The 27,435-nt window shown below is 51.0% G+C and overlaps 1 protein-coding gene across 1 annotated transcript in view; it reads left to right on the top strand.

The window, feature by feature from the left end:
* Window positions 1-27,435, top strand: part of LOC131205639 (glucose transporter type 1) — a 56,677-nt gene that overhangs the window by 7,647 nt on the left and 21,595 nt on the right. Inside the window, exons 2-12 of the mRNA XM_058197825.1 lie at window positions 6,517-6,666; window positions 7,117-7,233; window positions 10,143-10,374; window positions 21,489-21,654; window positions 21,735-21,872; window positions 22,044-22,300; window positions 22,970-23,094; window positions 23,164-23,442; window positions 23,520-23,707; window positions 24,348-24,437; window positions 25,128-25,250. Coding sequence (XP_058053808.1) covers window positions 6,534-6,666; window positions 7,117-7,233; window positions 10,143-10,374; window positions 21,489-21,654; window positions 21,735-21,872; window positions 22,044-22,300; window positions 22,970-23,094; window positions 23,164-23,442; window positions 23,520-23,707; window positions 24,348-24,437; window positions 25,128-25,250 — 1,848 coding nt within the window. The 5' untranslated portion in view covers window positions 6,517-6,533. The remainder of the gene's footprint in view (window positions 1-6,516; window positions 6,667-7,116; window positions 7,234-10,142; window positions 10,375-21,488; window positions 21,655-21,734; window positions 21,873-22,043; window positions 22,301-22,969; window positions 23,095-23,163; window positions 23,443-23,519; window positions 23,708-24,347; window positions 24,438-25,127; window positions 25,251-27,435) is intronic.

The following is a 27,435-nucleotide window of genomic DNA, read 5'->3' as shown; positions in this document are numbered from 1 at the left end:
AACGTAAATACGGCTCGTTCCAACAGTTCCCTATCTGCGTCGACCCTATCGCCCGTCGATGAAGTGATCATTTAATGTCGCTGACCGCATAATCTTGATCATCCCCTTGAGGGTTGCCCCGGGGCTCGATTATCGCGACGGATTCGATACTTTTCACTGTCACGCGCGACGCGCGATCATTAATATTGTACGGTGCCGGAGTACGGGGGCTACTCCAGCACACATGCGAGAGATGTTTTTCGGGAGTTCCACTTTTCCCGGCGACATTGAGGATAATTGAGTGATTTCTTGTCATTTCGCGCCCACATTCGGGGCACGCAGTAATGTACAAAGGGACGTTTGATAAATGATCGGCCCGCCGTCATCGTCGACCCGAACCCAGCCGGCCAGTCAGCCAGGGCGGGCTAACATCACTAATAGCAATAATATCGGTATCGATAGACCGTCGCTCGCACACACGCATCCGGCATTCACGTTAATTTGACTGTCACTCGACACGCGAACCATAGAGGCCGGGGCCAAAAAATGTTGCAGCCATTACTGTCCGTGCGCCCGGTGTGTCCTGTGATTTGGGAGCTTTCTTTTTGTGCGGCAAGCCTGGCAACGGATCAGGACAATACAGCAGTTCAACGCGGCTGACGGAAAGTGAGTTAGTGAGTGATTACCTTTTACACCGCGTTCCCGGTGGACCCGGTCTCAATACGATTGCGTTCAATCAGCGCTATCAATCATCAAACGCGGCCTAACGAGAGTTCCGACACCGCGAGAAGGACACCCACAAGCACAGTGCAGAGGTGGCCAGGCACAGGGGGCCCGGAGCCAATGAGCTTTCGATTGAGCCTACGCGCGGTACACGGGTGTGAGTTTTCCCACGCTATCAATCAAAAACGCGGTGCCACATACACGGCAACTGTTGTTAACCTTATTGTTGGCCGCCCGAGCATTGTTTGCAACATATTGACCTCATGAGTGGGGTCACGTGAAATCAATAAAGTGGTGGCAATGGTGGTGGTGGTGGGCAAAACGGTCACAAATAAGCCCATCATCGTTCGAGAGCCATAAGTTAGGCTCAGAACGCGTCCGCGCGGTACCAACGGTAGTGATGAGACCTCAACGTGCGCGGCAAGGCGCAAAGAATGGCATAAAACATAGTGGGCCCACCCCGCTGGTGGCCAGAAGTTTTCGCTGGTCCAGGCTAGGCTGAAAGAATTTATGAATCATTTATCACTCTATCTGTTTGATGCGCGCGTGCGGCGATCTTGGTTCCTTTGGCGCCCAACCCGGCACTTCGTTCTTTGGCTCGTTTTATGCATGGACAATGGCCAGTTTTCGGCCGTCCACCCGGCCGCTCGCCCAGCTCGCTCGGGAACACACAATGCATAATTTATGGCCCTCCCGGCTTGCGCGGAGCACCGGGACCCGAAAACTAAAGAACCTAATAGTGGAGGCGCCTGGTTCCGGACGGCAGCGACGCTTCGCAGGAGGAATGGACGGGCTTCTCTCGAACTGACGAAATCGACATCCGGCCTCCGGAGTGGAGTGAACAGAGTGCGCCAGTAATATATGTGTCGAGTAGCATAAATTCTAGTTAGAGGCACAAATTTAGTTCTCCGAAATTTACTTCCTTCCGAAAGATATCAATATTTTTCGGGGCCCCGTCTCGAGAGCCGAGTTGATTGATTCTGATGAATGTCTCGCCGGGCCAGAATGACCAAATGCTTCGTGATGAAGTAGATGCTGTTGGGTGCACTTTAGGGCATGAAGCGGGCTTCGGCCCATCCTTCATCCTCAGTTAAACCAATAACTTCTTGTTGATGAATTTCTTCCACTCATTGCAATAAATAAACAGGCTTCGGCATAGCCTAGGGATAGTGCAACTCGCACACCAGAACCGGGTGCGCCATTGACTCCTGGTTTTTACGTTTTTAATCGCCAACAGATTGTTTGCCATCAACGCGGGAGCAGCAAATTATTCTCCGCTGAAAAGGGGTCCCCATAACTCTGCAAGCGTCCCATTTGTGCAAACCTTTGCAAAACGCCCCTATTCTCGCTGGCACCATCATTAGTTTTCCTCGCCCGATGCCAGATGCCATTCTCCAGCGTCGTCTTCGGTGTCGTCGTCGTCGTCGTGTTCACATTCAAATCTTCGCTCTCGATGGCGAACCCACGGCACGGAACGGGTTTCCCGTTCATTACTGGGCGAGGTCGTGATTTATGAGGTGTCCAACAGTTTATTTCCATTTAATGTCCTTAATGGCTTTCTGAAGGGTCGTTATAAATGTATGTATGTTTTATTGTGCACATCCGGAATGCTGATCACCGAGCGGAGCCGAGATGCGTCGCGGGTTGCCCCTCAGCCGAGACAGACTCAGTGGAGCCCCGCGCTCCGGGACCGGAATGTCTTTGGCAGCCCATTTCTTGGAGCTCGTCAGCCACGCCGAGCGGAGTCGATTGGAAGTTGCCGCCTCGTGGAAGGGACCACGTTTGCTCAGCCTTTGCTACCTTTGCTGCGGCTGCTGCTACCAGGGTCATAATATTTATGACATTTGGGATGTCTTTTTTACCCAAAAGTTGTTGGCCGCCGGGTTGGGAGACTGGACGTGCCGTCCTGCGAGACGACTGTAGTCACATAATCGCGCCCGGGTGGGCACTAAAAATGCGTCCCCGTGTATGTGTCACAAGGACGGGAGGGGGGCTCCCGTGCCAGCCCCTGCTGCTGGACATACTTTATTTATGTGTTATTCTTTGACCAGGGAATCTCAGCCAGCCAGCAAATAACGCTTTAAAACGCTCGATTTATGACGGCCTGGACCTCCCGGGAAAGGTCCCTCGGATGTGGAATGCCACCATTTTCGTCGATTGGACCGGGTGGGTCCCCCGATCCCGTCCCGGCCCTAGGAGCTCTGGCAATGAGTTTTTCGTGGAAAACAAAAGTTAACCCAGATTTGGCTCGTAAATTATCGATTGCTCTGTTTGCCAAATGGGCCGAGGCGACGCGTGACGCGCCATCCCGCGGAGTACTCCCGCCCCGGAGTTGGCCTATTTGCTGTAATCCTTGCCCGCAGGGCCGGCCTGACGGGTGGTTGGGGCTCGCAGATCAACAGGCCCCCGGGGTCGGAGGGTCCACATGAAAGTTCCGCACCCGCAACGCGCGGGTTCGTGACGAGATTAATTTTCAGACTCCTTCTCCCATTTGGCCGTGGCGTTTATGAGTGCGCTGTTCCCGGAACGGAACGGGCGCTCGCGTGAGTAAATGTTTGTTGGCGAAGCGACAGCAAACGACCACCCAACCGGGACCGGGTGCTTTAGAACCCTCCCCCCGGGCGCGGAACCCACAGGCAGTCCCACAGGTATGCAATTTTCTAATACCGGAGTGTCAGATGAATGCCTTTTGAAACATTGCCAGCATTCCGTCGGCCTAGGTCGGTCGGCGGTGAAATGCAACTCAAAGTGGCACCGTGGACCGTGATTGTGCGGTTCGTGTGGTGCCACTTCCGGCCCTTCTCCGGGTTCGCCTGTTGAGGTCCGAGGGTAGCCTTACTTTTCCGACTCTGCCTTGCGGGGCAAATAAGTAGCGCCACTTACACTCACATACAGGATATTCCGCAGCCCCAGCCCTGGTGGTGCCGGAAATGGCAAACGGATTATACGGACGGACGGCGTGGAATTTTTTGCGTGCGAATTGTTGATTCCCCTTTGCTGGCCGCTGGCGGGAATGCAATTATTGTGTGAAGTCCCGAAGGAATTCGACCAGACGTCGCGAGTTATGCCCATTTGAATGAGCTTTTCTGGCAGCCGTGTCAGGTTGGTGTGATAATAATCGAAACCGGTGCGCGTGTGCATGTAACGGCGGGGTTGGGGATCCTTTTTGGGGGCGATCCAGGCCTCACCTTTGGGGCCTTTGAAGATCAAAACGCCATTATCATTCCCACACATCGCTCGCAGCGTGGCGCTTGTGTTGTGCGACTGACAGCTGCCTAATAGAAAGGCGCTTTGGTCCATCAATTAGTTGGCGCTTTTATCTTCTGACACGCGTGCGGCGTATTTGCAACAAACTGGGGTCCTGGGATAATCCTGCTCGCGCCGATCCAGCCGTACAGAGGCCGGCCCGGTTTTTACGAAACTGCCAACTCACCCGCGTTCGAGTTGGATGGCCCGATGGATCCAGTATCGGATTCGTGCCCGACCTATGGCCGGGGCCGAGATTGCCAGGCGATTGATTTTGCTCAAGATGGGGTTTGCCACAAACGCACGCACGGTTGCGCTTGCTCATCATCCCCCGGCGCAGGTTTGCGCTCCACTCAAGACCACAATCTTCCGGTAAACTAATTCCCGACCACACGCCACCGCCCTTCGCTCCAAATCGCATCGGTCCCAATCCAATCCAACAAAGAGCACTCGGCTGTGGAACGGGGGCTGGGGCCCGGGTATCCGGTTCAAAGATTATCGCAGAAACCATAATTTCATAAACTACTGATTCAACACAAAAGGGCTGCCGGGGAAAAATCATATCACAAGCGAAGCGAGCGTCCGGACCAGCCCTCCCAGGACCCTCTCCAATCCCCAAGAGTGATCGTCCGGCCTAACGAGCATCGTTTGGATGTACCAGTGCCAGGGTAGAGAGTGTTACTGCTGTCCATGGGTCCATGGCCCCGGTTGTTCGGACGCAACCGGCCGTGAAATATTATTTAGACCGCACATATTTACTTATTCACCGGTTTTCCATGCCGGTGCCTCCGTTAGAGCCGGCTGGCCATGGTTGGTCAGTCAGTCAGCCAGTGTGTACGTGTGGCTGTGTGAGTGGCCCTCTACCGGACCTCACGTACCAGAGAGGCGAATAATATTAATTCCGACAGCAGAGGCACATTTCTTTACCCTCGGCGGACGCCATTTGCATAAACTGGTCACGCTGGTGGCGGGCGGCCTCTCGGCTCACCGGTGTCTCCGTGACGGTGAACAGGTGATTCCACCACCGTGGCATCATATGCGTTTTTCCAACTTCGTCTTCCACGGACCTTTCGCCAGGAGCCCAGAGTCCACGCTGGCCCTCCTGAGATAACACCCGAATAGTGGTTTGTAGCACGGCGCCCTCGTCGTCGTCGTCGTTTGGACCTGTTGTATGGTTCCGTCGGCTGACGCCGTGACTTGGCTTGTCTTGACCGTGCTCTGCAGGAAATACGCGGCCCAGCTCCGGAAGGAAGTGGAAAATGTACCACGCCTGGCGGAGAAGGGATCGGTGTGTATGTGTGCTCAATTGAATAGGAACCACCGCCACCGGTGCTGGTCCTGCGAGGTATCGGCGATGATACTCGGAAATGGGCAAAAAGCGGAACTAAGTCCAATTGTGGGCTTAGTTGGCCGACCGGTAACGACGATGACGACGACGACGGTGATTCCTCCTGGTTACGTCGGAGAAGTTGCAATTGAAGGCTACGGCTACGGCTGGTCGGTTGAACCCTTGGAGCTATTTATTTGCCGGTTGCTGTTGCTGCCTGCGAGACACGGCCGGACACGATTCGGGAATTATGGGCCCCTGCAGCACGAGTAACTCATGTTTATCGAAGGGTTAAAACCGGAACTTCACTTACGACGGGTGTCCGGGGCACGTTTGGAGGATTCACGTTCTTTTTGTTTAAATAAGTTACGCCGGGTGCAGAGTAAATACACAGAATTTTCCATGCGTTTTTTTTCTGCTCCTTTCCGGCGTCGTGTGCGTCCGTGCGTGTTTGCTCGGCTCGGCTGGGATAAATAAGAAATATTGCCGAAAGGCTTAAAATCACAAACCATGGTTTTCGCTTCCATGAAGCTAAATCCGGACTGGTTTTCTGGGAGTAACTTAATCGTCCACTAAGGTCTCGCCTTCAATATCAGTCAAGGGGAGGTTACATAAATTTGTTGCTTTCTTTATAAACAACCAAACTCCATTTTAATTCTTTGCCTCACTTATTTTCTTCAAAAGTACATTCTATGTTCTCCACATGCTTATATATAGTCACCACCGTCCATCTGTCTATACTCAATGGTTCGATTCTCGCAGACTGCTCGAATTGATGTGCTCGAATACGACGAATGAGTGACTTAATGTGATTCAAATTCAAATAACTATAACTGTTTCTGAACAATGTCCATAGTTTTACAGAAATTCTCATACTTTCTCCATTATCGCTTCTATAAGGACCACACTGTTCCATAAGAGATGATTATAACCCAATGATGTTGTAAACTTTCGAATAGATTATACGCTTCCGTCGCTCGACTCGTTCCGCCTGGCGTCGGTTAAGCCTGGCAGCGGGCCGACACGTGTACCGACAAACTAATAAATGTACATCCCCCTTTCTAATACCACTAAATTAAGAATATTTTACATTTTTCTCTCTCTTTCTCTCTCTCCCGTTTCACACACTCGCTAACACGCTGGCTAACCAACTAAACATCCGGGATCAACCGGAAACGGAACGGCATCACGCGCGCACACACTTCACTCCCCTTACGCACACATACGCGCCGTACCCCCAGTCGGCCGTCTCCATGTTATGGCGACAAACGGCGACCCTTCGATGATCTCTCCTCCGTCTTCCATTTCGAACGGCCCCGAGCCTCAATTGCCACCATTACCGCCACCGTTACGATCGACACAAGTGCTGCAGCCGTTATCAGTGTTTCCAGGTTTGTTGTTGCGTTGTTGAACTCCCCAACTTCCCTGTCAGCCACCCGGATAATGTGATAAATGAGGTGTAGTAGCAGTAGTTACGCTTTAATGCGCTCCCCCCCCCCCGTTATGCGTTCGGCCGCCAGTCGCCACCGGCCAGCCCTCAATTTATTTTCGCATGTTATGTACTTTATTTTAATACACTTCCCGACCCCACGTGCCCTATTCTGTGTGAGTTTAGTGGCAATGATTTATTTAATTTTATTTGCTGATAATAATGTTACGATTCCGATCACCGCCTCGCATGTAAGTAATTGTGTAGCTCATTATGCTTTTGCGTAGAGAGGCCACCCCCCTGTAGTTGCCCCGTGTCCGAGATCCGAGCGGATGGCCAACGATTGGAGTGACCACTAATCGACACGAATTTGTTTGTTTGTTTCTCGTCCGCATTCGGGAATGCGGAGCAGTATCGACATTGAGTCAGGAGGCAACGTATGATTATGTCTTTAGTGGGCCCCTGGATTCACAGGCCCTGTCATCAACACTCAAGCTGACCTCACCTCCGGTACGAGTACGCCCCGACGGTAAGTACCTGGATCGTGTTGCTACCGGGCTTATTGGCGAGCCACCACCTCCCTCCCGAATTATTCAATCGTTCCTTCGGTTCCATTTCTTCCTGTTCCCTCTCCCTTTCCTTGGGGTTCCATATAGTTTCAAATCCTGGGCGCCCGGCGCGCACCCTGATCCGAGCTCAATTGCAGAGAATGAAGAGATTCGCAGAATCATCAGACGATCAGAATAAATTGCTCAAAATTTGATTGAAGTTCTGACGTCCGTGTCCGAGGCTGCCCAGGTGTAGGAGGCCTTCCATCTTCGCCAGGAGGGAGGCCTCATGCTAGCGAATCGAATCAAATTGAAATATCTCTTAGAAAGCGGCCACCAGGTGGCTCCCTCTGGTAATGATGGTACCCGGGGGCCAGAAATCTCCGTTGTCTCAAGCAGTCGCAGGGCGAGCGCTGGAAACGAGATCCGGCAGGTGGGACCCAACCTGGCCCCGAAGGAAGAAAAGGCGAAAGGTTCCAACCTTCAAAGCATACCATTTACGTTCCTTTACAAATGAAACATTCTTCTGCCAGTGCCCCGGACCGGAAACCGGTGTCCCAGCTCGAAAGTTGTTACCAACCTTGTTGTGATGTTTATTCACTTTACAGTCGGAACCTCCCCCAGGGAGAGGTATCACTGACCGGGCTGGGCTGTGTTTGATGAAAGAAAGTGGAGGTAATCTAAGGCAATCCATACGGAGCCGGGGACCGTTTTCGCCTTTTGCCGATAACGGCCGAAGGATCCGAAACAGATCTCAAGGCACAGAATGTAATGAACCCTCGCTAACCTCTTTTTTTCGGCATCCCCAACGCCCCAAGCTTCCAAGCGAAACTTCACATGATCTGGGCTCCCCTAATGGCCAGGAATGGTGCTCTGGTCCAAGAATTCTGGAACGGAGTGGAAAGAAACCCGTCCATAGGCCCCCCGGGGGGATACGAGAGCGGCAACAAGATTCAAAGTATTTCGCCTGAATATTTCATTGCAAAGCGGACTGTCGCTGCTGCTGCTGCTGGTAGTCCGTTAACTAATTTAAATTAAAATTCCTCCTCCGACTATCTGTCTCCGGGGACCCGTTGGACCTTTTCCGTGAACCCGTTCCCGGTGCTGACGTTGGTTTATTTGCCGTGCCCAAGAAGTAGACGGACCACTATCGCCCCAGGAATCCACAAAAAAGGCGAAACGAACGCCTCGAGCGTCGGTAATCGGATCGAATGTGCAGATTGATTAGAGCCTTCGATGGGACTCGAATCGGGCCCCCATCGGAGGGGCCTTCAAATGCGAACGCCTTCGAGACCCGGCCACCTGTATATGGGTGTGTGAAGACCGCCGGGTCCTTTATAGCCGGATAGATAGCGAACCGGGCGGGTTTCAAGAGAGTTCGTGGAAATTGACGCCATCACACTTTCGATCCCAACCAGCCCGTCGTGTGAGCCCTCCCGGGGGCAAATGGGAAATGAGTGAGAGCGGAAAAGCGACTCGGAACTCGGAAATGAACCCAACGGCGGCGGCAGCAACGACGACTGTCCATTACGTTGGCGGCGCAGGTGAGCAGAGGGCCACCGGTGCCGGACGGACAGCTCGGAGCTCCATTGCGATGCCGGATGTGCGCACGGTGAAGCCGATTTTCCATTAATACCGGCCGGCCTTCCATTCGGGAACCGGCCGGCCCCAGTGAGGCCCCTTCTGGACCGTGCGCAGTGTTTTTGCAACATTGCAACATTATCATTCCGTAACGGGGCCCGCCACGTATAACACGATAATTGAACCGTAAACATTCTGACAGTTTTAATTTCCAGCCCGTTGAGCACGGGCCCACGGGCTTCGGCCCGGATTCAGCTGCTGGCGCTTCCGATTGGTGTCGGATCCAGCCTCTACCTTTGTCTGGGTCCTTTCGCTGAAGTTACGTGAAATGGCGATAAGACAGTTCCGTGGCGCAACTGGGAGAGAGTGCCGTCCGTTGGTGTAACATCATCGCGGTTCGAACGCGGTGATTGGAATTGATCGAACTTGTACGTGATTAGGTTAGGGTCGGGACCTTTTATTAAAATATTTTAGCACGTTCGGAGTTCGGAAATCACCAGGTCTAATAAGTCTAATTGACACTATGACCCCACTGAAGGCTAGGATGGATCTTAATCGATGGGAATCGGGCAGCTAGTACGGTTCCTTGAGTTCCGATCAGAATGTTAGGAAAAGGATTGTTGGTTGCGTTCCACGTATGAAGCGATCTCTTCAAGTAAAATAATTTGAGATCTCACGATACTCCTGTTTTTATGCTTTCGCCGCACTTGTACATTAAAAAAACCATAAAACATTGCCCTAAATGCAGAAAGTGAGTCCACACTAGAGCGTGAACACAGGCGATGATTGAACATTGCGGAGCCGTTCGATCGGCCGTAATCGATGGAGTAAATTGAAATGTCTTCGCGGGGTGATTAGAATCCTTCCCACCGGCCACCGGGATCCATTTTCCGAACCATTCGGCGGCCCATTCGATTTTATTGTTACGACAAAAACAGCGTCCAACGACGGCGCTTTTACGAGCGGAGGTACGAAGATAAAACGGAGCCCGAGCGTACCCATTCGGTTTTATGGAATTGCGCCAGCGCCCGTTTAGGGCTTCTTTAAAATGTACCCGGTTCCGCTGCTTACGGATCGTTTCCGGGGGCTTTGTATTCCTGTTCTAATCCTGCCTTTATCCTTGCATGCTTGGTTGTCCACCGCCCGCCCCCAAAAAACCGAACGTTTCCCTTTTTATGTTTGTTGATCCATTATGAAAAATGCAAACAAAACAGCTATTGGTCGCGCACACCCACACACACCTGCTGCTTCGGATGCCACGCTAGTAGCGCACCCTCTAATCTAATCTCTTCCGCTTCAACTCTAAAAGTGTATCTTCCTTTCCGGCATGCCGGCCCGCCAGTCTACCGGTCCCAGTCGATCGATTCGCAACGGAGCAGTGGCGTAGACGATGGGCGTTCGTCAACCGGCACGCGTCACTCGCCCGGAAGCGGACTTAAGCGGCCAAGGTACATAGGCGACGGCACCGGGTCTCTCGGCTCACGGAAGAGCGATCGGTGCGATGGGGAGGACGCGGAATCATTACGTCAATTGCTTATCGAGTGAGTAACCCTTTCCCGCGTACTGCTCCCTCCTGTCGGCTGTTACATTTCAAGTTCCGTTTTTTGGCCACCGGAAGGCCGTTCCATCTTTGCCGGCTGGTGGTGGTGTTATTTCCGACGATCGTACGCAAAGAGATGGAACGGCCCGCCAGTGACGTCATCGAACTGTTACTTTAGCCCCAGATTTACGTTTTTTTCTGTTTCGCCACACCAATCGAAGAAGGCGCGCAAATGCATTCATTGCCATTCTTTTCGTAACTATTTTGTGTCACACTCTCGAACGGTACAGTTAAATTGCTAAATGCCCCCCGAAAAGTTTATGAAATAATTCCGGTTTTTATTTTCGAATCAAAATTGGCCAACTTACCACGAACTGTTCGAAAGTGCCTTTTAGCAGAACCTTGAGTGCCTTAATCTAACTACGGCCACTGTCGCCTTCTTTGACTTTGGATCCATCTTTTCACCCATTTTTCATATCGATCAACTCGCTGTCAAAGTTTTTTGACACATGTTCGCCATCTCTCTCTTTCTGTCTGTCTATTCTTTCTCGATCTGTTAGATTTATACTTTTTCTGCGCGCTCTCTCTCGCTCTCTTTCATTTCTCGTTTGATCTTTTGTCTGGTCCAGTATGTTGTCTTCGTGGTTGCTCTCTTTGATTAGATGGCCCATTTACCAATTTCTTTGCTAGGATCTTTGTTTCCGATTTCTTGTTTTGTGCCGCGGCATCTCCTTCGTTTAGTTCTTTCCTTGCTGATGCCCATTTGCATTTATCACACCACCTTTGTTTCTATATCGATGTTGTCTTGTTCTATGTACACCCATGTTACTATGTTTCTTTTTAACACTGTTCCGCCTTGCGTTTAAGTGTCGTTGTTAGCGTTTAACCTTGTTTAGTTACTGTGCTGTTCATAATGTTAAGTAAGTATAATTATGTGTACAAAAGTGCAATAGATTGTGTTTCTTTGTTTACAAATCTTTAAAACATTAAACTGCCACTTTCAATCAAGCGCCCCACCAACAAAAAAGCGAAACGGTCCGTGCTTTCCTGGGAAGCATATTGATTACAGTTTCCAGTCACGTCGCTGGCAGTGTACTCCGAAGGTTATCACCACCTTTTCGAGGTCCTCTTTGTTGCCTGGTGCCCAGCTTCCAGGAACGAAAATCGATTACACATCCAGGGCCGGCCCGTAACGTTGGGCTCCCGAATTAAAAATGTATGCATTTTTTATGTTTTCATTAACGAAACTTTCAACCTATCGGAGCTACCGGAGGCCCTCGGGCACCCCGGGTCCCTGACTGGAACCTGATCTGTCCAGGGATCAATATCGTCGCTTTTGGGTTTCTCGTTGTTGGAACACACATTGACTTGCTTTGTTGATTGGGTTTACCAGTTTTACGATATTGACAATCATTTCTTGCCTTCCCGGGAGGATGTGGGAACTTTGTCTGGCCAGAAATCGATTTTTCGTGCCCTACGGTACCGGTCAACCAACGAAGTAGGTTACTTGATTTCAGTCAAAGCGACCGGTTCTCAGCGCTCCGCTTAAAGCCACTAAGCCGATTCCTAATATCCGGAACCATCCGCCCGGCGATCCGATTTCCGAATCGGCGCCGCCGAGGCGTGCCGAGAAGAATAAATTTAAAGTCGACGTCCAAGCAATGCAACCAATTGGTTTTCCCGCCGTTCCCGTTATTCACATGTTATGATTCGCGTCGGCCACACGGTGTACTTCCGTTTCGGATTCACCGTTAATCCGACCGACGCCCTGATCCGCAACAGTAACCCTTATTTGTGGTCGCCAGCCCGCCCGGTGCGGTTGCGGAACGGAACGGGGACGCAGAATTGAAAGTTAAACGAAAAGTGCACGCCAACATATCATGGCGCGATTGAAAAATTAATGAAATTAAATCCAACCCCGTGGCCAAACCGGGCGCCACTGCGGTGCGGCCTGAGATTGCGAGCAGCATAAAATGCAAACGAACGCCCTGCTGCCAAGGAATAAAGCAAACCGACCCCAGCACGTGTCGGTGCATCGGCCGTGGCCCGGAGGGCAACATTCGGTATGCAGTTCGTTATGCTCGCAGTGTGTGCAGTAAAGTGCACATTCCCGGCTCAAAAGCGCAGTCGGCTCTCTAAGTCGGACTCGTCGTCGGTTTTTCTTCTGTGCGCCCGGCAACCCAAGGCCCAAGGCGCCAGAGGCACAGGAGCCCGGGCAGGCCAATTGTGTCCTTAGCCTTTGCGTCCCGCTCCCTGCTTAAGTATGCATGCATGGGACTGCGTTTGCCTGTTGGGGCATTTTGTGGTCAAAATCATCCCGAAACTCAGTGACGACGACGACGCCGACGGATGCTCGACGGGCTGCCTAAGCCGTGCTCAAACTTACCCCGAACGAAGCCCGCCCGGGCTCTGACGGTCAAAAGGCAAAAGGGGAGAACCGCACACCCAGCCACATGCACACAAGATGTGAAGTGAACCGGGAGCATCCTTCAAAATGCAAATCTGCGGCCCAAGCCGCAGATGCTCGAGCCGTTTGACGGCTGCCGGCTTCTAATCCAGTTCCGGACTGCGTTTTTCGACGTACGCTGCCGACGGCGGAATGGATGGACTTACGTTACGGCCAATCGTATCATCCCGGCCCGACCCAGGGATGGTGCTTAGAATTAGAATGGCACACACTTCCCAGAGCGATCTCTTACTTTGCTCCCGTTTGATTAACATCACTCCTTTGACGACACTTCCTGGTAAGGTTCCCAGCACCACCAGATCTGGTTCGGAGTTTCCGATTTTGAGAGGTGCAGCTTTTACGAACAGCACGCCGGAAGCAAGACGATGCAATCACTTATTAATAGAGTGCATATTTAAGCATCCATTTTCGCGAGGGATTGCGCCATTTTGCGCGGAAATCGCGGTTCACTGGCAAATGGGAAATTGAAACACCAATTCCGCATCGAAGCGCGAACCCACTCAGTAGCTGGCTAATCAAGGAACTTCCCACTACCCGTTGGCCATTTTACAATGCCCGGAAGGAGCGAGAGCTTTTTATGTGGTGTGTAGAACGCTTTCACAATAAATTGTACCGAGTTCGGGCGACGCGCTTCACTTAAAGCCCCCTGGTTCCGGTTGATGTTGACATGTTGTGCGGAGTTGGTCCAGGCGGTTGCGGTTGAAGTCCATTTCATTGCGAACAACGCGTCCGCATCTCGCAGCGGAGGACATCTCGTTTCTAATTGCACCCGAGCACCGCAACATGAAAACTCAATCATGGTGGTCGGCTGAATTGCACGTCCTTCTTGTTCCTTCTCACAGAGAGGGTTCTGCTGCGACGCTGCCGAAAATGTGTCATCCGGCCGGCCCGCCCGGGTGTTGAATTATCGAGGGAAATAAGGAGCGCTCGTTGCGCGCGCGTTCCTTCGGCTCGCTCGAGACATTGGGCGACCACACATAGGAGCGCCCGTTCTCGCCCCAAAAGTCATCAACGAGTCATGACGAAGGATCGTGTGATGGCACCCACATGCGGCCAGGATATTCGAAGGAAATGAGCCAAATTTTCGGTTCATCACCCCACGGTGTGTGCCTGACGTTGGGTCCGAACTGCTGTGGGGTGTTTCGGCAGTCAGGAGTCACTTTTAAGTGCTCCTTGCGAGTAGTGCTCCTTGCGGTCCATTAAAGCCACTTTCCGGACCAGATGTCGATACCGATCGGAGGTTCGTTCCGTTTTAATGAACCAATCGTTCGAAGTGCACAGTTTTAATCTCATCTCCACTGCGTACTGGAAAACATGGTGCTGCACCGGATCCCGGTTTTTTTTCAGTCCGACTCGCACATGTAACGGGTAGTGTCCTGCGTCCAAAAACCGCAACAACCCACTGGAAGGCTGATCAGGTTGGGCCTGATGGAAGGGTTTTCACATACGGGGGCCGCTGTCGGGGAAAATCTGTTCAGTCAATAGACTCTTCCGGCCGGTGACACAAGGACATCCTTCATAACACACTCCGGAGGCAGTAAACATCGGCAGCCGACGACGGTTTCGTCCGTTTCTCTTTCGAGCCGGGCCGGGTTCTACGAAAAAGTCTGGAGCAGGACCCGCCCTGCCGGAGGCTCAACCGATGGACTTTGATAATTTAATTTTCGGTTAAACTGTGCAGACCGAGGGCCAGGGCCTCGTTTGCTATTCGGAAAAATGTGCCACGCCCGGCCGGACGGAGGACAGAGGCACATCAAAAGCGGCAGGACTCCGGGAACCATATTCCGATAGTTTGGGTTATCTAAATGCAAATGTAATTGAATTGGCCCGGGCCCGTGTCCTGTATGCGCACTCTACTGCTGCGGTCTGCTGCAGTCCCGTTCCGGGCAAGGAGGCAAATTTTAAACGCAAACAACCGCCATGGTCGTGTGCGAAAGTCCTGCACAAGAAGTGCAATCAATCGATCGAACATTTGCCATCTTTTTTGATGATGTTTCGTGCCCCTGAGAGGGGGCCTGGTTTGTGGTGCTCATGTTTCTTCACCGTGTCCTTGAGTAAATTTGTTCATTTTAAAGCTTCTGCTTAAACTTTTCGTCGGTTTCAAGGGTTCGTGAGCACCGTGCGCACCGTGTTTTGGGGATCTAGATAATGTGGCACTGTTTGCACAACTTCAAACCGTTGTTTTGATCCTTCCGCACCACTCTTTTTTTTTTGCTCTCCCGTTTCGTTGGAAAAGCTTTTAAGGTCAGTTGCTGGCTGGCTGGCCGAGAGGCTCCGATCCTCGGGGGCTTTTTTTAATCGTACTTTGGTCGGCGGCAGCACAGCACCGTTTGAAATATTATACGCCTTCGTGCAAAAGAAACGCCCTCAAAGAAAACGGGCCAAAGAAAAGCGGGAAGGAAGCGGGAAAGGCGGATAGAAAAAGCGAACCTCAAAGTGTAAGGAAAATCTTTACACGCCATCAAGCACATGAACACAATGAAACGTGCTTCATTTATCTTGCTTTACAAACGAACGGACGACGACGGCTCCAGTCGTCGTCGACAGTGTCGGGGCCGGTCAGGCACTTCACCAGGTTGGGAGTCCACCACCAGTGTGTTCCGCGTTTGCATTTGGGGCCGCGTTGTGGCCCAAAAAGCGGCGGAACAAACGAACGCAGCGCGGAACTCCTTGAAGCGCACGAACGAACGTCTCCTAAAACGCCATCCATCATTGCACCATTTGTTCTGTCGTGTGGCCCATTTTGGGGAGCTGGGCGTCCGGCCCCGTCGTACCGTTGTTGTTTGTTTGTTTGTTTGCTTGCTTGCCGGCTGGTTGAAGTTGTCTAGAGTTTTCCCTGGCCGTTGAAATCTCCTTGAGTTTCGAACAAGATTTTGGGCCCAATGTCGCTCGGCGCTGATTATGCTCTCGCCACAAAAAAAAAGGAAGTAGTTCATTGTGGGAAGTTTCATGAGGTTTTCTCCTCGGTCTCGGTTGATGCTTCACTTCATTATGCCGTGACGCTTGGCGAGTGATTTGATGACAGATGAATATGAAAGTGCAGCTTCGTGGTCGGTGCGCTGTTCACTTCACATCTTTGTTGCAGACCTCTCTGGACCTTCGAGTTTTGCTTCATGTTGATGCATTCATCCGTTTCTTTTGTTATTTTAGGAGTGACCCCGTTTTGCCTTCTTGCCCGTTGTTAGTTGAGTGTTTAATCTGAACGATAAACGATAAAGCAAAAGTACAACATACTCCAGCGAGTTTTATAGGCACCTTGCTCATCGTGAGAGTCACCGATGTCGGAAACCCCAGCTTAAATCGCCCACAGGGCGTGGGCCGTGAAAAATTGTTCCAACCAAAAACCGTGGCGTTGGCGATAGCGAGAACCATTATCGGCTCGCGCCGGTCTCGACGTTTTGTTTCAAGCACCGGAGCGGAGTGATTAATGGTTCACGGTCCGTTCTGGGATCGATCCAAAGCGTCCGGAAGTTTCTCGGGCTCCAGCAGCTCCGGTGTTGAATGATATCAATTTATGATCATCATCGTCATCGTCGTCTTTCGAGTCGCCGATGGAACCAGATTTTCTTACCGTTTCGTAGCGTTTCTTGCTTCTTTTCCCTCCCCCCAGGGGGATGCTTCCGCAAATCTGCCTCCTTTCCGCAAACAAAGTACGAAGGTTCTAATTTTTGCCCCAAACCCACCCAAGTTCGGAAGGGGTCTCAAAAGGCGTAGAGAGAGAGAGAGAGTGGTGCCGAATGAAGCAATTGTTCAACGACGTTGACGTTACCAGTTCTCGAAATATTAATATTACAAATTGCCGTTCAGCCGTGCACCGCGAATAATGAATTCCGTTGATAAATGGCCTAATATTGACGGGACTCTCTTCGCTATGCGCCTTTTACATCGTCATTTTCCTCACGTCTTACTTCACCAAACCATTTTTTTTGTTTGCCTTTTTTGGTGTGCGCACATAAGGGACACCTTATCGTCCCTGCAGACACCAGACACCGTCTCAGCCGATCGATCGGCACACAACAATGTGAAAATAAAACGCTACTTTGCGGCCTGGAAGAGGGTGACTTGCATGACTGCTAATGCGACTACGGGGGGTCCGGCACCCCACGCCGGGGGTCCGGAGAAAAAATCATTTCCATTTAACCAGCAACTTTTAGCGACCCTCCCCGGCTCGCGCAGTCGTTGGATTATCGCATGAATACGAATTGACAAATATTCATTTATAAACACGACGACGACGACGATGACGACGACGGTGAGCCCAGGACCGTGAAAACGGGGGGTGTTTCGTGGGAAACCCGCGGCCCGAAGCGCTTTTTCGTGTCCCGAAAACCAAGTCCGGAGACCCCCGGGGACACGGTTTTCGAGTCCTTTGTCGGGAGCTTCGTACCATCACATGCGACCCACCAGCGCACCGTTTCGGTTTTTAAACCAAAATAGAGTCACCACTTAGAGAGTCTCGAATGTTTCTTTGAGTGAAGAGTTTGGTTAAACGAAACCCATGACCCAACCGGAGGCCTTTCTTACCGGTCTAATTTTACTTCGACGCACACGACTTATCAAAACCACATCTGGGCATGTGGCCGAAGAAACTAATTCCTAGGCTGACCCGGACAGGATGAGGATTAAATTAAACTTTCGTGATAAGCTTTTATTGCCGAAACGCGGTGTCCTCCCCCATAGGGGGTCGAGTTTTCACGCCTAGCACAAAGGGCAGCCCTCCTCCGCAGACCCAGGGAGATGAGAATTACACCCACACGCACACATTCTTGCGCGTGTGGGTGTTTGTTCCGTGGCTCATTTGTTCCGATGTGCTTTTGTGGGGGGGCGATGGAAAAATGATACAGCCAGAGCGCTGTCGTCCTCCCCGGCTGAGCGGAGGGAAATTGTTGAGAAAATTACCAAGCAAACTTTTGATTAGCGCGCCCGGGCGGGCACCAAGCGGAAGATGGATGGGATCGGGAGTGGAACCACGGCCCGGCCACTTTTTTGATGACTTTTTGAGCGTTGCGATGGGACGGGTTTACGCCCCCCGGGGGTTGGGGAACTGAACTGGGGTCCCATTCCTGATCTCGTCTCACTGATTGAAGATTGATTGCGCGTCGCCGCTCGAATTAGGGAGCTGCTGGTCACCCAAATCCCGGTCGTCGTTCCCCGGATTTTATGGTACGCTGCTGCTGTGCGCGCGTGAAATGTTCAAAAAAATAAATCACCACCAACTAGAAACGAGCGTAACAAATTTTAATCCATTTTTTATCGGTCGGCTCCTACTCCTCCGGTTCAATAGAATTTCCGATTCCAGAGGGCCGATCAATGGCCGATTGAATGAGAGTTTTCTGCCATTGGTGGTGAATTTATTTGAAAGTGTCGATTTTTACACCATAAAAGTTGATGTTCGGTTCGGTTTGGCGAACATTCATTCGAACTTGCCTTAATTCAGCGGTGTTTATTGATCGACTGTGATCGAAGTTCCGAAAACACTAGTAAATAGTCAAACAAAATCTTGTTGATTGTGTTAAAGTAGCGCCATCTATGTGATGTCCTTCGAACTGGTGGTCCCGTGTAAAGATTATGGTTGGTCAGTAATAGACGCGTCATCGCTTTGTGCTCGTTTTTCCATTCATTTTATTCTCCATAATTCGAGTTTCAACGTCTTAAATCATGCGGTTCAATGAATTGTATTGTTTGCCATGTTTTTTGTTCCTTCTCGATGTCATGTTCTTCGTGTCCTCCTACTTCCTCAGTTCATCGGGCTCTTCGGGCTTTTATGGACGGGGCTCAACAATCAAACATCGTTTGACTAACACCGACCACCGAACACCCGCTGCTATCTATTGTTCTCCCACTGTTTGTTTGCTCTGTTTCTCCGTTTCTCTCGTAGCACCTTTGTAAACCTTCATACGCGAGCGAACTCAAACGGCGGCGCTACCGGAAGCGGCCCCTGCTTCCAAATAGCGAAACCGATCGCAATCGATCGATAGAAAACAAAAACAGAACGGGCTCGCAAGCAAAACATAAACACGTACACACAAAAACGGGGCATTAGAACGCCGGGCCAGGCGCCGCAGAAAGGGGTTGTGCGACGACGCCGCTGTACATAACGTGTGGTTGCCTTGCATTCGCCGTGCGCGCCCCCAACGATCACCCACCCACACACCCGCAGGCATCATGATCATGCTTATCACATACCGGCGGGTCAGTGTGACGCTCGTGCATCCAGCATAAAATCGTAGCATAATCGCGCATCGCGCACCCATGCACACAAGCGTGAATTGATTCGAGTGGACCGAAATCGAAACCGAGCACGGGTACCAAGAAACAATTGGAAAGTCCCCACCCGCGACCCGGGTAACGATCGCTACGACCCACTACGGTGAACCGTTGCGGGAACGTTCCTTTAGTCAAAATTGAACCAAATGCTAAACTCCCGGCAACCGCAACACGGGCTCTCTAGCGGTCTCGCTAGCAATCGGAATTGGGTGGAACTTGATCAGGCCGAACAGAGGAGCTTTGATGCCAATCGTGAGCACGCAGACAGGCAGCAGTAACGCAGAGACGAACGCTGCAGCACAGTTTAGATAATTCGGAAAAAATTAAACCCTCAGCCGAGCACGAAGTAAAAGCAAACAGTTGTCCAAAATGTCGTACGGTGATATTTCTTACGGGTAAGTAAAACAGTCCGCTGCTCGGACAGCGAACGGCAGGAGCAGGAGGCTTCCTTAGGCAGGCAGGCAGAGTCAAAAGTAGAGCAGAGGTTCGTGCCCGCGGTTCCGGACCGCGCGGAACCGCGCTCGGAAGGTACCGTTCGGTTGTGGCGCGTGTTGTGGTTGTGGTTCGAAAATGGAGCAATCCACATCAATCCCGGAATGTATCTGCTGCACACCTCACCAGGACACGCGCACATCATGCAACACACACCCACGCACAGACTGACACAATCTCATGCTCACTCGGCCCCAGAGGCCAACACCACTTTTCCGTTCCGTCTCGTCTTAGTTTCGTTACGTTTGGGGTTGCCGGAAGTCGTTTGCCTGTGGTTTTCCTTTTCTTCTGTTCTCTTCATTTTTGCGCGATCCTTTGCGCGGGCAGATGTTGCGATTGTTGCGCAGATTGCTTCCCTAAACCGTTCCTTCGAAGGTCTCTCCATTCTCTCGTTTCGCCTCGACCAGTATCATTTCGTACGGTTTGTACAATAATCTAATCTATCCTTGTTTGCTTTATTGTTTCGGTGTGTTCCATTTTTTTTTTTTTCATTTTGGACTGAGTACGGTATGCGTTGTGTCAAACTTTAGTAGTAGAAGCGTTCCGGAATGGCACCGTTTCCTCGGCCCCCAAGACGGCCCCCGGAGGACATGCGAAACGAAAGCTCGCGTGCGCGTGTGTATATTAAGCATCCCGGGAACGAGGAGAGAACGCAAAACCCCACACCAAGTGGCCAGTGGTTCTTTTCTTCCGACCCACCCACAAGCGACCCCACCCAATCCCCGGGGTCCCTGTCCTGTAGTAGTGTAAGTTTTGCACACCAACACACCACTCATTTTCTCTCCGCATTCTGTTCCGTTAGCGACGTTTTACATTGTTATCGTTTTCCCTTCGGTTCGTGTTTCGTTTTGCCCAGCCCTGTTTCAGGCAGCCAAACTGACTGTTGCGCGCAGCATTAAACAACCGTTCCGCCTCCCCCGGAATGGTTGTTGGAAAGTTTTCGAACCATAAACACCACCGTCCGCATCGGCCGCCTATCCAACCGATCCCGATTGCAGAGCCCGAATCGGCCTTTAAATTTAATGGCACCCTTTAAATTAGAGAATGATCGCGAGGCAGGATCTGAAAGCAGGACCAGGTTAGTGTAGGTTTTGCTTTTCGATCGGCAAACTATCAGAATTGGCACAGAGGTGCTGGCCACTCGAAGAGCTTTCGTCTGATGCTGCTACTGCTGCTGCTGCTGGTGTGCTTCATCGAATCGGCCAAAATTTTCCAACTTTGTACTTCACAAATCCACGCTAATCGATGCGCCACTAAAGGGGAACGAAAACTTGACGATCGAGCCTGATCAGTTTGACGCATGACGCAGCGAGTCTTGCCACACTTTCTTGCTTCCTAACTCTATGCTTCGGTTTTCGGTTTGTTCGGACCTATCGTTTCGTTATGTTCCTATGTTTACGTTACAATTTTGTTTCTCAACCTATACCGTGTACCTCATCTCCACTCACAGGACTCACAAACATCACACTTCATCCATCACGTCTGCGCATTTCCGAAGATTCGCATCTCTTACCCAACACGTAGAGCTATGTAGCCAAAGACCTGTGTTTGATACGTTCGTTTCATTTTCATCGCCACCACCACTAATCTCGTGCTCCGTTCGCCAACAATGTTATTAAAGGTTTCTTTTCCAGAAAGAAACGGGCGAAAAGCTTCATAATATTTCGCAAAAAAAGAGTTCATTCATTCGCTTGAGTATTCGCGTTCGCTTGAGACTTATTAGAGCCATAACTGTCGCGACCTTTCGTTCAACCTATCCATCGCTCTATTTCTCACTCTCTCTCTCTCTCACTCTCTCTGTCTCTCTGTGTCGCTGATTCTATCCATGAATTCCGTGCTCCATTCCGATCATCGATGTTAATATGTGTTCCCATTTTTCTTCGCCCCAGACTGCAGAAGCAAGTCAGCGTGATGAGCATGAATCTGTCGGCGAAGCTAGACGACCTGCAGCGGGGTGACCGTCATCTGGAGACGACGGTCGCCCTCTGCGAAATCCGGACGCAACTTCAGGAGCTCACCAAATCGGTGGAGAGCTGCCAGACGGAAGTTTCCGAAGTAGGTCGACGGGCTCACGGGCGGCGCCATCCCCGGCTCCGGGCGGTTCCAGTTTCTAATCATTCCGCATTTTGCCACAGGTGAAACGTGATATGGTAGCAATAAAACACGAACTCGATACAGTACAACAGGTCAAGGAGGAGATCGAGGAGCTGCGGGAGTACGTCGATCGGCTGGAGGAGCACACGCATCGGCGGAAACTGCGGTTGCTGGAACAAGTTAGTTAGGAAGAATATTAATGCATGATTTTGATTTCGAATAAAAACTCCTTCCGTTCCGTTCAGTTTTGTGTTCCATTTTGTGTTATTTACTATTGAGTTCATTTCTCGTTTACGTACCTCATCGTTGCATTACTTTACTAATGAAGATCGTTCGCATCCGTCGCGCAGGGTTTGACGTTCTTCCTGACGTACGCCATCTTTGCGGCCGTCCTGGGTATGCTCCAGTTTGGCTACAACACCGGCGTCATCAACGCGCCGGAGGTGAACATCGAGAACTTCATGAAGGACGTCTACAAGGACCGGTACGGCGAGGACATCAGCGAGGAGTTCATCCAGCAGCTGTACTCGGTGGCCGTCTCGATCTTTGCGATCGGCGGTATGCTCGGCGGTTTCAGCGGTGGCTGGATGGCGAACCGATTCGGAAGGTACGGCGGCCACCTATGGCATAAATTTTAATCGCATTATGCACTGGCCGGGGACAGCAGAGATGCAGCTCAGCGCCGTGCCACGCCACTGGGCCACTGGGCTTGTACTCTTATTTTACGGCCAACGAATGCAATGATCCACGAATCCGATAACGGCCCCGACCGGCGGGTGCCTGGTCATATTGGTTCACCCCGGCTCGGTGTTCGATCGATTAGCATCTTATGAATAATGTATAATGGAATTGTCAAACCAATGTCCACCACACGGCGGACAATCTTCATTAAGGATGGCCTTCCGCGCACAAACAATGTGTGCCGGGTTTGTGTTTGGCCTATGTCTATGATAGAGGCGACTCACTCTCCCGGCAGCTGCAGTCATGCATTCTCATTAATCTATTTTATGCATCTCTTCCATGCAACCGTCATGATGGCGGTGCATAAAAAGTAATCCACAATTCGTAGTCGCGCGCCCCGATGTAATTGCATTTCGCAATTCAAACAACTCAGCCCGCAATCGATGGCTGTGGCTGTGTTTGTTCAGCTCATTCGCCCGTTATTGATGAGAAATGCATCGATTTCTCGGTGCCCATAAATATTTAGTGATCGTCTTTCCGCACCGTCGTAATGTTCGCCCGCTCAACAGTGTCCCTCTCGCTTTCTCCGTTCCAGAAAGGGTGGCCTGCTGCTGAACAACGTGCTGGGAATATCCGGTGCATGCCTAATGGGATTCACTAAGATGAGTCATTCCTATGAAATGCTATTCCTTGGAAGATTTATAATTGGTGTCAATTGTGGTAAGTGCGCGAACCAGTGAAGAGAGATGCCCCGACATTAACGCACTCCCGTGTCCGTGTCTTCCGCAGGTTTAAACACATCGTTAGTACCAATGTATATATCTGAAATTGCTCCATTAAACTTAAGAGGTGGTTTAGGTACCGTTAACCAATTGGCTGTGACCGTAGGATTACTATTATCGCAAGTACTGGGTATAGAACAAATTTTAGGAACTAATGATGGCTGGCCCGTGCTGTTAGGGCTGGCCATCTGTCCAGCTGTATTACAATTACTACTACTACCTATCTGCCCAGAATCACCTAGATATTTACTAATTACGAAACAGTGGGAAGAGGAGGCCCGAAAAGGTGAGTCACCACGGCATCTCACGGTGGCCAGCCCGCGGGGTTTGTCTCATTCACGGTCCTCCTTTCATTCTTCACAGCCCTTCGCCGGCTGCGGGCCTCGAACCAGGTCGAGGAGGACATCGAGGAGATGCGGGCCGAAGAGCGAGCCCAGCAGTCCGAAAGCAGTATATCGACGATAGAGCTCATCTGTTCGCCAACGCTCCGGGCACCGCTGATAATCGGAATTGTGATGCAACTTAGTCAGCAGTTTAGTGGAATTAATGCCGTAAGTCACTGCGTAGCGCCCTGTTAATCGTGCGGACTTTAAAGTGGGAGCCACAAACCGTGCGTCAGGTTGATTGGCAAACTCGGCCCAGAATTAATGACTGGCTAATTGATGATATTCCGCCTCCCCGTTTTTTTGATGAGCACCCTCTCCTGTGGTTATTACACCGCATCGAGCAGAACACAAAAATGGAGGGCCGCCATGTTGAAGTTATGTCGCAATTCCGACGATACTCCGTGCGCAAAACCATGATGTGTAATTAATTCTCCCACCGGGCGGGCTGGCGGGCGTTCTGGACGACCACGTTGGTTATCGATGTCCCATGAAACTGCCATTTGGTAGATTAAAAACGTGTGCCACATCTGGTGGTTCCTGGGAATGTGCGACATTCCGCAATTGCCTGATTAGAAAAGTGGAGCGCCCCAGAACTCTCGCTTTTGGAGGCTTGGACTACAATGTACCAGCCGACAGTCGCTGTAGGGAAGGAAAAAAGTCAAACATTAGTTTAATTTGCCTAATTATTGCGGTCCACCGATGGACCGCACTTTTGGGATTTAAATTTGCCAAATTCAATTACCGGATCCCAGTGAGCTGCGGCAGCCGCTAACTCTCTCTCTCTGTTCTCTTTGTCTCCCCGCAGGTATTCTATTACTCAACGTCGCTATTCATGAGTTCTGGTCTGACAGAAGAAAGTGCTAAATTCGCCACAATAGGAATCGGTGCAATAATGGTAAATAAACGGGAAAACAACTACCGGGGGCCGCAACTAAAAACCGCTAAATATAACTGAAAACTCGCGGAACCATGCGAAACTAAATGGTGCCCAAAATGGGCACACATTTCGCAGTGCGCGTTGCCATGGCACCGCCGCCGACTAGAGTAGATGATGTTTGCGAATGTGGGGTTGCATTGGGCCCAAACGCAAAGGGGCGGACCACCAATTACCTAACTCCCCAGCTCCAGTGAAGAGTGTTTTTCATAAAACAAAAGAAAGAAAAAAACAAACCACACCAACATCGATGGCTGTCAAACCGCAGGGCCGTGCACACCAGCCCCGTGGGGATATGAAAACGCCACCACAGAACATGGGATTGGAATTGAAATTGAACCCTAAACCGGTGCTCTCCTTTACACGACACCCAAGCCGCGCCCCGGAAAACACGGCCGAGCATATATTTCAATTTAAATTCAACATTTATCAATTGCAATCTAGTGGGCCGCCAGTGGGTCTGTGTTTTTAAACCACCGCGCAACTCGGCACCGCGCTGAATTCACCGCAGCTTTTTGGCGATTTGTTTGGAGTAAATGTGTTTTCAAAACGCGGGATTATTATTTGGGGATGGCCCCATAAAGACATTAAATGCAGCCCTCGGCCAGGCGCTTAATTCGTTCCCTCTTTTTCTACTCTCTTCCCGGGCAGGTTGTGATGACACTCGTATCAATACCACTAATGGATAGAACCGGTCGACGAACACTGCATTTATATGGATTAGGTGGAATGTTTATATTCTCAATATTCATAACAATATCGTTTTTAATAAAGGCAAGTACAAAGATTCATCCCTTTCACCCACCGGACCCCGGACCCGCCAGGTGTCCGGGGCCGGTGGTTAAATGTTGCGGAAGAGAACAAAGTGCTGCCGCCTCGGGTGGTCTATCAAATGGGCAAGGAGCAAGCATTTTATTCTCTTCCACACACGCCACGGCGCGGCGGTTTGAACGATAACATCAACCCATCGGTCAGGGCAGGCCAGGCCTCCGTTGTTATCTTTCAACCCGAAACGCTCGTTATCAGAGAAGTGCAACGTAAACGTTTCACGCGATCGCTTCCGTTTCGTTCGCTTCCGTTTTTGGGCACAACAAATTGGTGCCGGAAAAATGCAACCCCCCACAACCGAGTCCCGAGTGGGGGTCGGGACAGTGAAACGGAAGCGGTCGGGTGTGTACAGCTTACGTGAGTGGTTATGCAAATTAGAACTACCTACTCTACTGGATGATTATCCTGTGTTGTGTTTTCTGTTTGTTTCTGCCCCCCCTTTTTCGGTTCCGCGACCGGGACCGTTGATCGTCCGTCTCCCGATCGTGTTTGTTCCTTTTGTTCCCGTTTGATTTCTCTCTCGCGCCTTGCTCTATCTTTTCCTCTGTGTTCTATCAATTCGCTCGATGTTCACTGGAATGACTGTTCGATTTCCCGTTCCTGTTTTCTTTTCCACTTTGAGCCGAGACACAATGGCCTCGTGTTTGTCTCTCTCGCTATCTCTCTCTCTCTCTCAATAGTTCCATTAGCTACGGTTTGTTTGTATCTTTGTTCGTTCTTTTTGCCGTCCTCCAATTTAGTTGGTCGATGACACAACACTTGATAGTACTTTTTACTCTTTTATGACGTTTCCTCGTTAGTTTATGGCTTGATCACACTCGATTTAGTAGTTTTATTCTATGAATTTGTTTTTTCCATTGTAGTTTACATTATTATTCTGCTTGCAGCTGCATGTGGCCATTTGAGCCTTTCTTTCTTCCGCACACAATTTACCGTGTAGTTGTGGTATTGAAAATGTATTGAAACAAAGTTTGTGAAGTTGGAGTCTGGGGCACCACACGTGAATCATATCTCGGGGTTTCTGTGTCTGTCCCGTTTGGGCGCACGGACCAAAACTTTCCTATTTCAACGCGCATTCGAATGCAACACTTCGGGGGGAGGGTGGCCAAAAGTTTGGGATCAAATGTGAAAGTTGGTCAGTGCCGATTGGGGCCAGTATCACGGAAACAAAGTCTCATGTGGTCCCCCGTCCGAAGTTGGTTGGTCGGCCAAATGGCAAATCCCGGGCGTCTGCCGACCGGGACCTCGGCCGGGGCGGGGATTGTTTGCGATTGCGGCAAGGTTGCCCGGCCAGTCCCTATCTACTAAATGGCTTCGCAAAGTTTTCGGTCCCACAAAATGGTGCCACCAAATGCTTGTCGCCGGGCCGCCTAAAAAGCCGGACCAACCGAGTGTATGTGTCCCGCATTTGCAGTGCGCATTTTGCGTGCGTACGATGGAGGTCCTGTGCCTGCGCCGACCGATGCGTTGTTTCATTTTTTCGCCCCCCTCCCCCCACCCCCCCCCTCGGGGCCGGTGGCGGAACATGGCAAACATGGGGGAGCGGACACGGCCATACACAATTTTCCCTGTTGTTTCGTAATTTTCTCGGTTTGGTTTCTTTCTGTTCCCTTTTTCCCGACGTCAGCAAACTTTGATGCAATTTGTTTCAACCGGCGGGTGGGGCCAGGATGGCCCCCGCTCCCGGGGGAGGTGGTCTCACGGCGCCTGCACATGTGGTCACGTTTTTCATTAGACTTTAATTAAAGAACTTGCCCCGACTGCAGTTTGCCCCAGCGTGGGCCAGGGCTTACTGCCTAGCGACCGGCTGTTGGAAAATTCATATCGATTTAAGGGGACAGAGTGAGAATGAGACCCCGGAAACATGGGCCATGTGTTCGCGCCCGCATCCACAGTATGCACATCGCGCTGTTGCATGTTTTTCTGGCCACATGTATCCTCTCTGCGTGGATTACTGTGCCGCCCACGTGTCCGCCCTGAAAGGTGCCCGATTAAAAACGGATCAGTGAGACCTCCTCCTGGGTCATTCTTTTTTGCCGAGTGGCATCACACCATTCCGAGAGTGTCTATGTGGTTTCCAGCAGGCGGTCACCACTGGCGCACTGTGGCGCACAGAGCTGAACCCTTTTTT

The sequence above is a fragment of the Anopheles bellator genome, chromosome 1 (assembly GCF_943735745.2).
Source record: "Anopheles bellator chromosome 1, idAnoBellAS_SP24_06.2, whole genome shotgun sequence".
Classification (NCBI taxonomy): Eukaryota; Metazoa; Arthropoda; class Insecta; order Diptera; family Culicidae; genus Anopheles; species Anopheles bellator.
This window is presented reverse-complemented; position numbering and strand designations above follow the sequence as displayed.